The 16844-nt window shown below is 41.6% G+C and overlaps 1 protein-coding gene across 1 annotated transcript in view; it reads right to left on the reverse strand.

The window, feature by feature from the left end:
- The window catches only part of LOC308640320 (NBAS subunit of NRZ tethering complex-like), a gene marked incomplete at both ends in the record, with an annotated part of 42339 nt that extends 41387 nt beyond the window's left edge, over window positions 1-952 (reverse strand). The window contains one exon of the mRNA XM_081312279.1: window positions 853-952. Within this exon, the coding sequence (XP_081168405.1) occupies window positions 853-952 (100 nt within the window). The remainder of the gene's footprint in view (window positions 1-852) is intronic.
- Between the last annotated feature and the right edge of the window lie 15892 nt (window positions 953-16844).

Raw genomic sequence — 16844 nt, forward strand, 5'->3', positions numbered from 1 at the left:
CTGCGGCCGCTTTTAATTCTCCAGGATGAAGAGATGGAAAAGTGAAATGAACTGGCCACCGAGAGAATGCTGTTAGATATGACAATGACCATTGCGTTTGGAGTAGGACTTGGGTCCTGATCCCCTCGTTATTTCTGCGTGAGAAGGGCCAAGTCATTGAATCTTTCCTATAAAATAAAAGCTTCTGTAAAACAAAAAAGTACTTTCGAGTTGCTGGTTTTAATTTAGGTTTGATAGAACCCACGGTTTTTAAGTGGGTAAACGCCAAAACAAAAATTACCCGAATCAAAACGTTGAGCTAAAGATAGACATCAGAAGCTTAAGAAAAGCAGTGAGGGTCAGAGGGTTTGCAGGAGCTTCCTTTCGCCCTGGGTCTTTATAGGTAAGTTTGAATCCCCGCGGAGGTGGTCTGAGGCAGGCACTTCAATTAGGGGGAAATGGAGTGAGCAAAGAAAAAAAGAGCAGACAGACTGAACAAAACTTGAGAAAGGGTGTGGAGAGCGTCAGTGATGTAATAGCAAACTGAGGACCAGACTCGTTTGTGTACTCAACGAGTACCTCCAAGTAGAAACACCTGTACTGTAAGCAGAACCTATTTTAATTTGAACTAATATGCAGTGCACGAAGTATTAGCACTGCGTCACATTCAAAACAAGCACAACTTCAAGATCTCGAGGATTACATTGTATAAAGTCTATCAAGATAGATTAGACAGTGATGCAATTAAAATCCACTACCAGGAAGCCTCTAATGGCTCCCATTTAAATGACCTCAAAGCCCTATGTCATCTACTTGGCTTCCCTTAGTTTCTGGCTTCCCTTAGTTTCATACCTCATCTGTTGCCCTCACTACCTTCAAACTCTGACTTTGCTGTTTCAGAGTCACCAGAGAGTCTTCCTTGGCTGCTCCCACTAGTTGGAGGTTTACTATCTGCTGTTTGCCTGGCTCTCATTGCCCTCAAGTTTTTGTTCAAATGTCACCTTTCTGAAGTCTACACCGACTGCTCATTTTTAATTTTGTAATCCCCTTCCCAACTCCACCTGTCCAGATCCCCCACTTTTCCAGCTCTGTTTTTTTCTCCTTAACACTTGGCATCATCTGAAGTGCTCTGCAGTTTATTAGGGTTGTGTATTATCTATCCCCATTCTTTAAAGTGGAAGCTCTGCCATGGCACAGTGCTCCACCTATATACATAACAGATTCAATACACATCCCTGCTATATCCTCAGCATCTATAACAGTGCCCAGCACAGAGCACTGTGGAGAAAAATATGTTATTTGAATAAATGAACGATTTCCCCAAATAAAAAAATTTTGAGACAGGGTCTCCCTATGTTGCCCAGGCTGACCTCAAATTGCTGGTGTCAAGAAATCCTCCTTCCTTAGCCCTCCCAGTAATAGACTACAAGCCTATGCCACCACACTAGGCTTTTCAAATCAAGTATTTTTCACAGCAGCTTTGTCTTTTCATCAAACCTCTCATTGCAAACACCAGCATCTCCTCTCCCCCTTCCTCACTCAGCAAGCTGCACACCTGCAGAGAGCACATCTCACATTGCATGCTGTAGAGGCGGCAGCAGGAACACCATTTCCAGGGATAGGCAGCGTGAGGGTGGTGGATATGATCTTACAGTGCCTCAGCAGCCCCACCCTCTTCAGTGCATCAAGGTTCCTTTACCCCTCACCCTTCCTTATCTAGTCTTCTGACAGATATCGAGATTGCTTTCTGCATCATCCATTCTCTTCACCCAATCACACAGCAACAGATAGGAGGTAGCTGGTCAAACTGGCAAAGGATGCATGATTCTTGGTTGGAATGCGAATGAGACGACTGAAAATACATCACTAGGAATTTTTTTTTCCTTTTAGCGTCATTATATTTACGGCTCTCTGTTCCCACCCTCACCCTATTTGCCACAATTTGTACAGAAGGGGAAACAGAAGAACATGCCTAGCTTAATCCCAAGAGCTTCTGTCATAAAGAAAACAGTTTCTCTGGCTAAAACCACTCTTTGGAAAGAGTACATATATAGCTGTAGAAATTCCCAGAAGGAACATTCTGCTGCCAGAGATGCACTGAGCAGACGGACAGGTGGTTAAGCCTTCACTACTTAAAATCCCGAGGAAATTGGGGGTTCATAACCCACTTCAATCTAATGTATGAAATATGATATGTCAAGAGCTTTGTAATGTTGTGAACCACCAATAAAAAAAAAAATCCCGAGGAGTTCCTGGAACAGGGAGAAGGAGTTGACCAGTCAAAAGGAGACGGGAATAAGAATGTATGGGTCGTAAGAAAAGCACCCAATGTTGGTATCAGACCCTGGAATTGGAAAACAAAAGGCAGGTAATCAAAGTTCAGAAGAGTCCAAGCAAAGGCTGACTTAAAACAGGTCGAGTATCTGAAGCCAAGTTGCTAACTGGTCTTATTTATGGTGACTATATAGTTAACTGCTCAAACAGGACACTTTTGAGACTAGCAAATATGCTAGTAGCTGGTAGGAGAACAGGCAAAGCAGTTGTCATAGGTACAGAGAGAGAGTGGTCATACCAATCTGAAACGACAGAGTGGTTAGTTTAATAAGACATTGAGCATTTCAGAAGGATAGAGACTTCTAATCCTCCTTGCCTCCCTCACCCTTGTAATAACTATTGTTTTTGTCTACCCAATATTTTTGCTTCATTTGGAACACTGTACCAACTGTTCTTTTCTCAAGTCATTAACTTCTGGTGGGGCCACCTGTCCCCAAACTCTGCTTCTTTGATACAAAAGATTCCACCCCCCTTATTTCAAGCACTGAATTTAGAATATTTACCTGGGGTTTCCTTTTAATAATAAAAGGAGAGGGAAAGAATCCTTGATTTGGGGGATCACTGGATCATCTTTTCTTGGTGAGACAAAATACCTGAAAAAAAAAGAAACACTTTAAAGAAGAAAAGCACACTTGGGATCACAGTTCCCGAGGTCTCAACCCTTAGTTGCTTGGTGGCCTGGCTGTGGCTTAGTAGCGAGACAAATAATCGCATGAGGCCAGTGTGAGAAAGAAGAGCTCCGCTGCCGTCAGCTGCTAAGAAGAGAGAGAGAGAAGGAACTACTTGTGGTGGGCCAGATATACTCTTGTAAGTCACGCCCCCAGCAACCCTCCCCAATCACGCCATCTGGGGACCAACCGTGTAGCACGTGAGCCTCTGGGGTATGGACCAGATCCCAACAATCATAGAGATTGCAGAATATGAATTGAGGATTGCGAGCAGCTGTCTTATTTACCACTTAGAGAACCTGCACAATGAGGGAATGCAACCAACACGTTAAGAGAATTAGAGAAACTTCATTTGACAAAAACACATCTGAGAGAAGCGACACCTGAGTGTTTCCATCTTCCCGGGCGAGGAATCAAGTGCAAGACTTTTTATGCTTATGCTCCTTTGAGTTGAGTTTTTGTGCCTCAGAACCATCCCTCTCATGTTTCTACAGTGGGTTTTGCATATTTGCCTAACTTCAAATCTGTATGTAGGATATGGATCATGACAGTGTTGCTTCAAAATTGACAGATAACAATACCTTTATGGTATTCATTGTGTGCAGAGAGGACTTTCATCCTCACAGGAGCTGCTGAGAGGAAAAGACAGAAACTTGGAATTGAACTTGGATCCCTCCCCATTCACAGACAAAGAAATGGAAGCGTAGAGAAGTCTATGATCACAGCAGAGCTCAAAACTCAAAACACAGTTCTTCAGGTTTGGGTCTCTGCTCCTTTCTTCATAAGGTAGCACATCACAGAGAATTGTGCAGCAAAACGTTATTAAATAATTCAGATGGAGCACTTAGAGGGTTGAAATAGGAAGTAAGTAGTGACACGTGGCGGTACTACCAACCTGTTCCATCAGGAAACCTCAATATGTGATAGGTAGAATTTACTTATACAATCTCGTGGTCATCTAATCAGTCTCTTATTTAAGTGCTAATAAGTCTCTTATTTTCTGCTATGGTTTGAATGTGTCTCCCTAAAATGTACATGTTGAAAAAAAAAATCTGCAGTGTGGTAGTATTAAAAAGTACAGTTGGGGGAGGCAACTAGTGTCCTTACACAAAGGGACTGAGGGAGCTTGTTCCTTCCTCCCACCATTTGAGGACGCAGTGAGAAGGTGCCATCTGTGAGGAACAGGGCCCTCATGGGACACCAAACCATTTGGTACTTTGGTCTTGGATTTCCCACCTCAAGAACTGTCATCAATAAAGTTCTGTTGTGTGTAAGTTACCCAATCTAAGGGATTTTGTTGATAGCTACCCTAAGGACTAAGAATGCATCTCTGGTTGGAAGTTATTTTAAATCAGGCGTAAGTCACTTTAAAAAGGAAGATTATGTTTTCCCAAAGGCCAATGTGAACGGTAACTGCAAAGTGCTTAAGGAAATAAACACTGAGATAGGCGTCCTCATCTTTCTAACTGCATCGTGAGGGCCACCTCAGCATTTAACCCTCTATGCTTCTGCTCCAAGCACTATACCAAGTACTATTTTATGCCTTATCTTTGTTCCTTTCTACAACAGGATTCCTCGCCTGGGAAGATGGAAACACTCAGGTGTCGCTTCTCTCAGACGTGTTTTTGTCAAATGAAGTTTCTCTAATTCTCTTAACGTGTTGGTTGCATTCCCTCATTGTGCAAGTTCTCTAGGTGGTAAATAAGACAGCTGCTCGCAATCCTCAATTCTGCAATCTCTGTGATTGTTGGGATCTGGACCATACCCCAGAGGCTCACGTGCTACACGCTTGGTCCCCAGATGGCGTGATTGGGGAGGGTTGTTAGGGAGACACATTCAAACCACAGACTTATATCTGATCCACCATAGATATAGATATAGATATGTAGATATATAAATATGTAGATATACAGACAGATAGATAGAGATATATAGAGATATGGATAAAGAGAAAGAGAGAGAAAGAGAGAGATTAGGAACCCAAGGTTCTGAATCAGTATGACCCAACCAAGGTCACATGCTGGTAATGGTAAAGCTGTAACTGCAACACATTTTTTTTGTCTAATGTTCAAATTATTAATAGAGAAGATACTGAGAGAGACATACCCATTTTAAACAATAGCAATCTGATGTTTTCATACGCCTTTGATGAAAGGAAGAAAAAATAAAGTTTTCCCATTTCTTATGATTTTCTTACCACACATCAAACGTACTCTCAACTAAAATATAATTCTTAATTTACTTTGCTGATGGCCATAGATATTTTTAGCTTAGAATCAGACAGAAAATTTTTTAACAATATCTCACAAAAGGACTCATTTTTCTCCTGTTAATTCTTCCATGCAGAGCTATCATTAACTGAAAGATTCATTTTATATGAGCTCAGCTTTTTAGCGCCTATCAGCTAAAAGGCCCTTTAAGCTAAAAGCCATTAATGATTCAGCATTTAACCCTTTTATGATTCTACTTATGAAAGACTAAAGAGATTAGTTTATCACATGAAGTCGCTTCCATTTTAAATTTGAAATTGCATAATAAAATTGAATCGAGGCATTTGAATGCTACCGGTTATAGACGTCATACATTTGTACTTGATTGGATGGTGCACAAGATCTTCATGAAGAGTATAAATTTTAATCATGATAATAAAATAATATTGAGAGTAATTCAGAAATTCTATTTCCTCCAGAAAGCCTGGAGAATTCCAGTCAATCCTTCCATAAATATTGTAAGAGTCCCATAATATCTCTTGGCAGCCAAAATAGAGATCATAAAGTTCACACCTAGTTTTAGCCAAGAGATCTCCAGCCCTTGCTCATTTACTCTAATTTGCTACATATTCCAACAGGTCATTTTTCCCTTCATCTTCCTCTCTCACAAGTTATATGCAACAACAAACCGGGGAATGACAGACACAAAAATCAGCAAGAAGAGCAAAAAGTGAGTAAAAATATGCTAAATTTAACAATGCTAAAAGTGCATTGGTAATTTCATCAACTATGGACTAAAAGTGAGAATAGCTTTTTCTTTTATTTTGTTTAAAAGAAAAGGTAGATGATTTGTAATATATTTTGAAGTGCACCAAAAACTAAAGTGGATTACTGGATAGGCTGAGGAATAAATAAATGGAAAGATATATACTAAAATATCATAAAATATTGATGATAGAATCTCAGTGATGGGTACATGAGTGTTCACTTACAAACAGTAACTTCGGAAATTTGGAATGTAATTTCTTCCCTGCTCTTTTCATTTTTTTTTAAATCACTTACAGAAAATTTTCACTCAGTGCATCTTCAAGTATTGCCTGCCCACCATTCTCTTTAGACATAAGGATAGACTATTCTGTCCTCCACAAGGCACGGCCACCCTCATACTCTATATCTCCTTGTCTTTCTGTTTGATATTCAGTTTAATGTCTTCAGATCTCTTTTCGAGTCCCCCAGTTCACTTTTCAGCTTTGTCTGTATCTAATCTTCCCATAATGAATTTAATATCAAATATATAGGTGTATGTACATTTATTTCTGAATGTTCTTTTTTTAAAAAAGAAGCATACAGGTCATCCAGTTATTTCTCTGTTTTAACTCACACTTTAGAAACACTTGAACTACCTGATATTTCCAGTACCTGAAGTCTTTGAGACTCTATTGCTTTCCTGTCTACTTTGGCTTATGGTGGTTTCTTTCTTCATGCAGTATTTAAGTAGTCATGGACTCTAACTTCATGTAGAACTTCTCTCATGAACAACTATCCAATTCCCCTCTCTATCAGCCCCAGCCTTTGTTCCCAGTCTCCCCCATTCTATCCTGCCTCTGTTTTCAGCCCTAAAATCAAAGCTCTGGCTATCTGGTTCCCTAGATATCCCTAAAGCTTTCTTACAATCTTCCTCCCTCTCCCTCTTGTGTTCCCTCTGCCCCACCTCCCTCTGTGGTACTGGAGATTGAACCCAGAGGCTGGTTTCAATTTGTGATCCTCCTTCCTCAGCCTTCCAAGTAGCTGGAATTACAGGCAGGTGCTGCCATGTAGGCTCATTAATCCATTTATTTTTTTTTATTTTTTGGTAGTGGTAGTTGGACAGCATACCTTTATTTTATTTACTTATTTTTGTATGCAGTGCTAAGGATTGAACCCAGTGCCTCACACATGCTAGGCAAGCGCTCTGCCACTGCCCCAGCCCCTCATCAATTCATTTTTTAAATTGTGGTTTTGTTTTTGTGTTTCAGTTAGCACTCTTGATAGTTTGTGGGAGCTTATAAGGATGTCTTATCTGACAAATTGCCTGAAAAGAAACACTCTGAACCTAGCAGAGGGAAGCAAAAAGCGGGGAAGGCCGCCTTCGACATTGCTGCAAATAGCTCTGTGGCTGGCAGACAGCCGAGACCAGACAGCACATCAGCAATGGCTCCAAAGGGAAGCAATGGGCAGAGTCCAAAAGGAACTGGTACTTGTTTGCTGACATGTACCAGACACCTCTGGGGCTCCCCAGAATATTTGGTGGGGAATTTTATAAATGACTGAGAGTCACGTGTCACCAACTGAGAGCAAGTTCAGTGAAATTACAGTGTCTCATATTACAATGACTCAGTCATGTCCACAGACTTGGGGGTACCTAGAGGGTGACAGATAATGCCAATCATTCAAAAGTTCAAGGGGCAACTCCACAATCAAAAGATGATAATTCTTTATGGACAGGAAATCTCTGTAAACCCAACTTGAAGGTAGGTCCTGAATAAATTTGTAATGCCTGCATGGTTTATTCATGGCTAAATTGATGCTGTTATAGGTAAATCCTCATTAATTTCAAAGACCAACTGTGATCTTTAAAATCATTTATTTTGCCCTGATTTCTCTCACTTAGCAGACCACTCGTGAACTGAATTTTTTTCCTACTGTTGTAGTGAAGTTATGATCAACTCCTTCCTTTAGTTTATTTTTTAGTTTCCTCTAATAAAAAACTACAGTGGAAATATTAGCCAAAAGAGCAAGGATTCAGTGAATCTGAGGAATAATTAATAATGTGCTTTGATTGTGTAAAGTACTAACTGAAATGGAGAAGTTATTAAATTATCAGACCAGACACCTTCTGCAGTGTGGGAAAGTCAAATTAAACACCAAGAATTGAAAACAAATTAAGGAAAGAATTATTCAATCTCTCAGTAAAACTAGTTTTAGCTCCTTCATGGGATTTCACGCAGTAAACTATTTCCTATTGAAATGCTTATCATTTTAGATTTCTATTAAAAATATGTACCTCATGTTAAACTCCTATAGTTTTAAGTTTAAATTATTATAATAAATTATTTTTTAAAAGAAGCATTGCAACCTAATTAAGTCCTGAAGGAATTAACTTAAAAACATTTTAAAGACATTTAAGGGGAGACAAAAATCTCTGAAATTTAAATTGTGATATAAGAAAGTAGTATAAAGCCAAATCTGTTAATATTCTAAAAATTGCTCTAGGATTTACACTGAACTTGTGAAATAAAACTCAAATACAGTCAGTGTACATTTAAAAAAAATCTTTTAGTTGTAGATGGACACAATATCTTTATTTTTACTTACTTATTTCTTTGTGGTGCTGAGGATCGAACCCGAGGCTTCACGCGTGCAAGGCAAGCACTCTACCACTGAGCCACAATCCTGCCCAGTCAGTGTACATTTATAGAGTGTCATTCTGTATGATCTTCCAGTTCCTTCCACCTCTGCGGAAGGAGTAGAAGAACCTAGGTTTGAGTCACAGCTCTGTGATGGACTAGTTCTATGGCCTTGCATGAATTATTTAATCTATCCGTGTCTTAGTTTCCCAAACTAAAAATGGGGCTTGGGAACCTAAAATAAAGCATGATTCTGTCAAGATTCTCTCCTTCACCAGGCTCCTCTTCTTGGCTATGTGTCAGTCTTGGCCTAGAAAAACTACAGACTCAAACTACACTGAGATTCCATCTCACTCCTGTCAGAATGGCAATTATCAAGAATACAAGTAACAAATATTGGCGAGGATGTGGGGAAAAGGCACACTCATACACTGCTGGTAGGACTGCAAATTGGTGCAACCAATCAGGAAAGCAGTATGAAGATTCCTTAGAAAACGTGGAATGGAACCACCATTTTGACCTAGCTATCCCATTCCTTGGTTTATACCCAGAGGATTTAAAATCAGCATACTACAGTGATACAGCCACATCAATGTTTATGGCAGCACAATTCACAATAGCTAAGCTATGGAACCAAACTAGGTGCCCTTCAACAGATGAATGGATAAAGAACATGTGATATGTATACACGATGGAATATTACTCAGTCATAAAGAAGAATGAAATTATGGCATTTGCTGGTAAATGGTTGGAACTGGAGAATATCATGCTAAGTGAAATAGGCCAATCCCCCAAAACCAAAGGCCAAATGTTCTCTCTGATATGTGGATACTAACCCAAAATAAGGGAGAGTTGGAAGGGGAAGAGTAGAAATCCATTGGATTAGACAAAGGGGAATGACGGGAAGGAAGAGGGATGAGAATAGGAAGGACAGTAGAATGAATAAGTCGTAACTTTCCTATGCTCATATAGGTTTTACATGACCAGTATAACTCCGCATCATGTACAACTGCAGAAATTGGATCAAAATTGGAATGGGTTGCACTTCATAAAATATGACAAAATACACCTTACTGTCATGCACATCTAAAAGCAACAAATAAAAAGTAACATTAAAAAAAACTACAGACTCAGCACAAATGATTTTATCCACCTCTATTCTTTTCCTGATTTAAAGACTTAAACACCAATCGTGACCAACTGTTAGTAGTCAGATTAGTGTCAGACTACGTGGTCCTCCTCACCCTCCAAACATCTGCTTGACAAACCTAGCGTCTACCAGAAGAATATGCCATTTTTTTCTAGCTCATATTTTTAGAGCATTTATTAAGAATGGTTACTATTGGGCTAAGAATATAGCTCAATTGGTAGAGTTCGTGCCTTGCATGCACAAAGTCCTGGGTTCAATCCCCAGCACTGCAAAAAAAAGCTTACAATTGTGATCTTTCCTTTGTCCCTTTGAAATGTACATGTTTCTCTGACAATTCCAGAGTTTCTATCTGAAAATCCTGAAAGTCATTGCTTTGGAATGCAATTGCCAGGACCGTGTCCTGGGAGAATGGAATGCTAAATTTGATGATTTTCAGCTGGTGAAAGCAGTTGGTCTGATCAGCGTTTACACTGACCAACCTTTATAATTTTTCCTTCTCTGGCTCTACTCAAGCCCTACAGGTCACCTCACCCAGGATGAGTGCAGTTTACTTTGGACCCTCTTCCCTATTGCTATAGATTACTGATTAAAATCTGTCCCTACCAGGGCTGGGGCTGTAGTTCAGTGGTAGAGCACTTGCCTAACACATGTGAGGCACTGGGTTCCATCCTTAGCACCGCATAAAAATAAATAAACAAATGAAATAAAGGCATGCTGTCCATCTACAACTACAAAAAAAAAAAAACAAAAACAAAAACTGTCTCTACCAGATTAGTATGCTGCTTTGCCTTTGAGGGTCCAAGAGATAGGAAATAAAATGGCATCTAAGAATAAAATCAACACAAAATCAACATGCCCCCATTGGTGAGCCCTAAAACAACAATATTCTAGAATAACCTTGCTCTAATAAGGTGGTTCAGGGAGGACTCCTGTATCTGAACCACCTAGAGGACTTGCTTAAATGTCTGTCCCTGAGCTGACCTCAGACTTGGGGGACAAAACTTCCTGTGGTCTAGACCTAGGAATCTGGTGGAAGGAACTCCCTGGAAGAGTGGTGGCCTGCTTGCATTTGAGGGTCAGTGGTATAAACAGTTGAATGTGGAGCTGCAATTTCTTTCAAACAAGTAGTTGGGACATCACAAATATCCGGTGTGCTTTGGCGTATATTAGGCAAGATATCTCATATGAAAACTAGTGGTAGGGTGGGGTGCTAGGAGGGCAGGTTTAGAATTCTGTCAGTTTGCAGTCGTGTAACGAAAAAGGGAGTGTAGACCAAAGGACTTCAAGTGCTCCAGCCCAGAAGCACAGCAGGCTTCCTGCGTCTCTTCGCCTAAGTGAAAGGTTTCTCTTTTAAGCTCGGGCTTTAAGAAGGCCCAGCAGCTTCAGTTTCCTCCCCCTTGGATTTCTGAGTTGCCAAGAAAAGGCCATTTTGCTTGAAAGAGGATCCAGGTGGAGGAGCCTTGGACGGAAGATGGCAAATGGAGGAAGAAGCCGCGGGAGGAGATCCAGGTGCCACACAGCCCCCTCCATCAGGTGCATTTCATCTCACTTGAAAACCATTGATTATCTTGAAAGCAAAGAAAGTATGGCTTACTCCTGTCTATATATCCTCAGCACTGCTGCAGGCTAGGGTACACAGGAGGCACTTAATATGTTCTGTTAGGTGAATTGTGAGTAAAGGATCCTGCAAAGGTATCCCAGGCACTAACACACAATGCCTGCTCCCTCTCAGGTCTGTCTCCATATTCCCATTTCTTTCCCAGGCAGAGACAGCTTCCAAGTTAGCAGACTGAACATATTCACGCGGCAGAGATAACCATATGCTCTGTGTCAGTGTTTAATATATGGTGCTGTTTCTCCCATAACCATGGTTCACAGGACAAATAATCAAGGGATGGGAGGAATAGGAGTGGCACTATATCACCTCTAGAACTCTATTAGCAGAGTCACCACTTTTTTCCTCTTAACTTTATGCTCTGGATGTCTGAGAAGGGAGGAATACTTCCCCCAGGGGATATGACAGCAATTCTATCCAATGGGAAGTTAGGACTGCCACCTGGTCATTTTGGGATCCTCATGCCTCTGAACCAAAAGGCAGAAAAGGGACTTACTACACTGGCTGGGCTAGTTAACCCCCCCCACACACACACACACCCCACCCTGCAGGAGGAAATGGGATGGCTACTCCACCATGGAGGTAAGAAAGAATATGTCTAGAATACAGGAGATCTATCCTTGAAAGTAGGCTGACCTTTGTAAATGTCTCAACTAATAGAATGAGGAGGAAGTGACACGGCTTGTTCTGAAGTGTGGCCATTAAAGACCATGTGGCCCTTGGGATGCTGACCTTTAGGACGCAACCACCATGTTGTGCAAGGGCCCAGGCCACATGAGATGCTGCAGCATCAAACAGCCCCAACTAGGATCCCACTGATATGTGCATCAACTGTGAATGAATGACTGAATCTTCGGATTCTACCCCCTTGCCTTGATTTTGTGGTGGAGGTGCTCCTGGGCATCTTAGAACAGCGAGAAGCCATTCCTGCTACCTCCTGTCCCAGGTCCCTCACCCACAGATTGGTGAGAAAAATAAATGGATGTCATAAGTCGAAACATTTTGGGGGTAATTCATAACGCAAGTATCGTAACTGGAACATCACTGTTCCGAGCTGTACTTGAAGCAGCCTTTGCAAATTCCCATCCTTATGATTGTAATGTCACTGGTACCAGGCTGTATCAATTCATAGATCCAGAATTATTGTCTCCAGGCATTTTGAAGAATTCTTGACCTTTTGAAAAATGATCTCCTCCCTTTTAAATATAGCAAGTTATCCTGTTTCGGCTGGTAAAACACTCCCAAGCCTTGTTAACACGAAACCCTATGATCAGTGTCACCCGCAGAAGGTACAGTGACTGAGGTCGCTGGTAGGAAGCAGAGAAAGCAAGCCTGAACTCTGTGAGCTGGGGCAACGTGGCTTTCTACCACAGAGAGGAAGTTGGGGGTCCTCAGAGATTCTGGGCTGCTGTATTCAGAACATGTGCCAGGCACAGAGACTGTTCTCGAACCCTCCCACCTCCAGGCAGTAGACTCCCAGTGCAGTACTGTTTCCCCGGGAGCCATCAGCGTCACTCACAGGGGCTGATGAGCCCTCAAGATGGCGGGGATGGGGGAGAGAGCCACAGTCATGCCTGCTGGCCAGTCAGCACCCAACCATAAATCATGTTCCTGCCTGGCTTGCTTATAATGAGACTGACAGTTAGTAAGATGTCTTTTTTCTGTTTTACAGTCCCTCTGAAACTCCTCCAGGCCGCCCTTTGTCGCCCTCCCTCCATATATCTGGAGTGAAGGACTTTATGGCCACTTCTTCGGGGGATACAGAGTTATAGATCTCTGGATTTATGTCTCTTTGCCAGGCCCCCTCTGTCCCTGCACCATAAGGTGAATGCCAGGGCAGCGGGAAGGCTGTTGCATTCTAATAGATCTGGACCCGTTTCTGACAACTTATTTTGACAAAAGCATAAAATTCAATGATTGTTGCTCTGCTCAGAAGCTGCAGGAAATATAGATGGGAAAGGAGGATATTTAAAAGGGAGCCTCTCCATGTTCAACACTAAGTCAGGGAAATTATGAAAAACAGGGAAAGCGAAGCCAACAAGTGTAGTGATGACAGTGACCAGTCTAGAAGCAGCAAGATTTATCCCAGGGGATGCTTATGAACGTACTTGTTCCTGCATTACAGCTTGCTACGTGAACAGAATCTGGGGTCTGTTAGGGAAGCAGGGGCCTCTGGTAGCCTGCCTCCAAGATGGTTCCCCAGGATTCTCATCAACTGGTATCCACACTGCTATGGGTATAGTCCCCTCCACCGTTGAATGGGCCTATGTGATCAATAAGAGACTGAAGAAGTGACAGTGTGTGCCTTTGATGGCTGTACCATGCCATAAAAGATGTCACTCATTCTGCTTTGGAGGCTAGGATTGCCTTGCTTTGGCGGGGAAGTGAGGGTGAGGAGCCAGCAGATGAGTCCTGACAACACTGAAGTAGTCTAAGATGTGGCATGTGACATGTGGAAAACAGGTTTCCACTCACTTCATCACAGTCTTGTGAGTGCCCTACCTTTTAAAGCTGATCCTCCAGGCTGAGCCATATCTTTGCACGGTTGCATTCCCCACCAGAAGTTTGACTGCCACTGTAAGAGGGTCTCTCAGTGGACCTGCTCAGCCACACTGCTCCTGAATTCTGTTCCACAGAAGCTGTGACTGATAACGTTTATTTTTAAAGTCACTGGATTTTGGAACAATTTGTTTTATAGAAACAGATAACTAGCAGGGGTATTTAAAATAGGATTCACTTTGGCTGTATGGTTCAGAAACCCCCAAAGGAAGAGAGTCTTTATTATCTCATATAAAAATTTGAAGTCATGCCAGGTGTGGTGGTACATACTTATGATCCCAACGACTCAGGAGGCTGAGGCAGGAGGATAGCAAGTTCAAAGGCAGCTTCAGCAATTTAGCAAGGCCCTATGCAACTTACTGAGGCCTTGTCTCAAAATCAAAAATAGAACAGGACTGAGGGATACATCTCAGTGGTTAAATCCTCCTGGGTTAAATCCCCAGTACCAAAAAAAGAAAGAAATCTAAAATCACAGGTACTACCTCCCTTAGGGACATTTCCTGGAAATCTCTCCCTCCCTCCCTCCCTCTCTCTCTCTCTCTCTCTCTCTCTCTCTCTCTCTCTCTCTCTTTAAAATAGATTTTTAGTCGTTGATAGGCCTTTATTTTATTTTATTTATATGTGATGCTGAGAATCGAACCCAGTGCCACACACATGCTAGGCAAGCACTCTACCACTGAGCTACATCCCCAGAAGTCTCTTTTGACACTTCTGTTTACTTATACACACACACACACACACACACACACACACACACACACACACACCCCACTGGCCAGAACACAGGCTATATCTAGCTACCAGGAGGCCAAGAAGGAGGGAGTCTTTATTCTGGGCAGCCATATGTCCAGCAAAGATTCCAGATTTTAAGGAAAAGGAGAAATAAACATTCAGATAGCAGGATTTGTGGTAAGGTGCTCATTCAGCCGAATCCAAATGATAATTAGGAGTTCTTCAAGGAGATAGGTGTTGTGGGTGATATGTTATAAATATACCTAATGTGTTATAGAAGGTAAGTTTATAATAAATGGCTGTAAACTCTTTGTCATTGATTATGTTGAGAGGTAGAGTGTATTTCTTCTCCCTATGAGTTTGGGCTGTGACCAAGAGAATTAGACAGAAGTGACACTGTAGTCCCTTTCAAGACTGACAAGAGATGTGCACATCTGCTTCTTATTTTTGGAACTCATCCTGCTAGAACCCAGATGCCATATAGGAGGTCTGTCTTCCCTGGTACCAATCCTCTGTGAGGAGGTCCAGGCTGACCACACAGAGGAAGCAAGGCCCTGTGGGGAAATGCTAGGGCACCACCCATGGAAGCGAGTCTTCCCAGATTTTCCAACCCAGCTGAGACACCAGCTGAACACAACTGAGTGAATAACTCCTGGAACGCCACGTGGAACAGATGAACCGTCCAGCTAATCCCACCAAAATGGCTGACCCACAGAGTCTTAAGCAAATACATTGGTGGTTGTATTAATTCACAAAATTTTGGGTAGCTGTAACACAGCAAGACATTACCAAAACTGGAGGGAAAGCTATTCCAGGGAGCAGTATACCATAAGAAAATGCAAAGCAGTGAAAGACACTGCTCTATTATAGACTGTTTGATTTTTTTTTCTGAAAGATTCATTATACAACATCCATAATGAGGAATGCTTCATCTTATTTCTTTTCTGTACTTCTCAGGAGTGTGTTGGGCTGCAGGTAAGAGGAAATTTAAGGAAACTTAACCAAGAAAGGCATTGGTGATCCATAAGAGATCTGCGGAGAGAGAGACATGGGCTGGTCATTTAGTTTGCCATCTTCATTAAGGAGCCAGTTTCCGTCTGTTTTGCTTCAGTAACATTAGCCTGCAGCTTTGACTTTTATGCCTCATTGCATTTGTACAGAGGGTTCCTAGAAGTACCAACCTGGGATCAACATTTATATCCCTCTAGGAAGAAATAGTTTTCAAGGCTATCTTTCACTACGAAGAAGTCTAAAAAGATGATTGTTTTCTCCTCATCTTGCTCCTTCCTAACTTCTTTTTTTGTTCTTTATAAAGTATCCAGTCTCAGGTATTCTGTGATAGCAGTAAAAATAGATTAAGATGTAGGCTGTGTGTAGCTTTTGAGTGACCAATCTACAGTCTTTCACAAGGCCCATCTTATGTGCACTGTCATGGGTATCTGAAGGCCTTATTTTTTTAAGCCTGTCTTTGCAAAACCATCTGTTCTGCAGTGGGGAATATCACAGCTTACTTGTAATATATAACACAGTCTCTCTGATGCATACTTATTATGGTAAAATTGTACTACAACATGATTAGTGGGATCCAAAACATGCAATTACATGAAATGTGGGGTTATCATGAGGTTAAAGAAATAAATGTTGGAGGCAAACCCAAATTAGGAATTTTAAAAGTCAGTCCAATCTCTTCCTATCCAGCTGCCATTAGGCACCACCTTCTAGCAGCCACGTTCCTACCTAACTGTGAGTTCTCCTCTGGACATGGAGGATTAGGATTCTGCTATTCTAAGGAGGGTGGGTGCAGGATACTCACCAACCAAGAGCTGCAGCAGAGATGAATGAGCTTATTGATGAAAGACTCCATCATGACAGTATTCAAGATCCAGGGCAGGAATTAAAGAAATCTGTGGTAGTAGGTCCCCATTTAATCAGCCTGCTCTGGGGACACAGACCCCACTAACCATGTTACTGGTGTGTGTGTGTTGGGGCAGGGCGCACACAACCTTTATTTTTTGGTTTCATGAAGGGATTGCCTGGTATTTCTCTACCTGGCCTTACCTACCTGCCAAAAGAGAAGGTAATCCCAGTTACATTCCAATTCCCATTCTTGACGATACTATAAAACACACACACACATATTTATAATTATTATAGCAATATATTAAATGGGCTGAACTTCATAGGGCACAAACAGAAAATACCATTGATTAT

The sequence above is a fragment of the Spermophilus citellus genome, assembly GCF_964194105.1.
Source record: "Spermophilus citellus genome assembly, contig: SCAFFOLD_175, whole genome shotgun sequence".
Classification (NCBI taxonomy): Eukaryota; Metazoa; Chordata; class Mammalia; order Rodentia; family Sciuridae; genus Spermophilus; species Spermophilus citellus.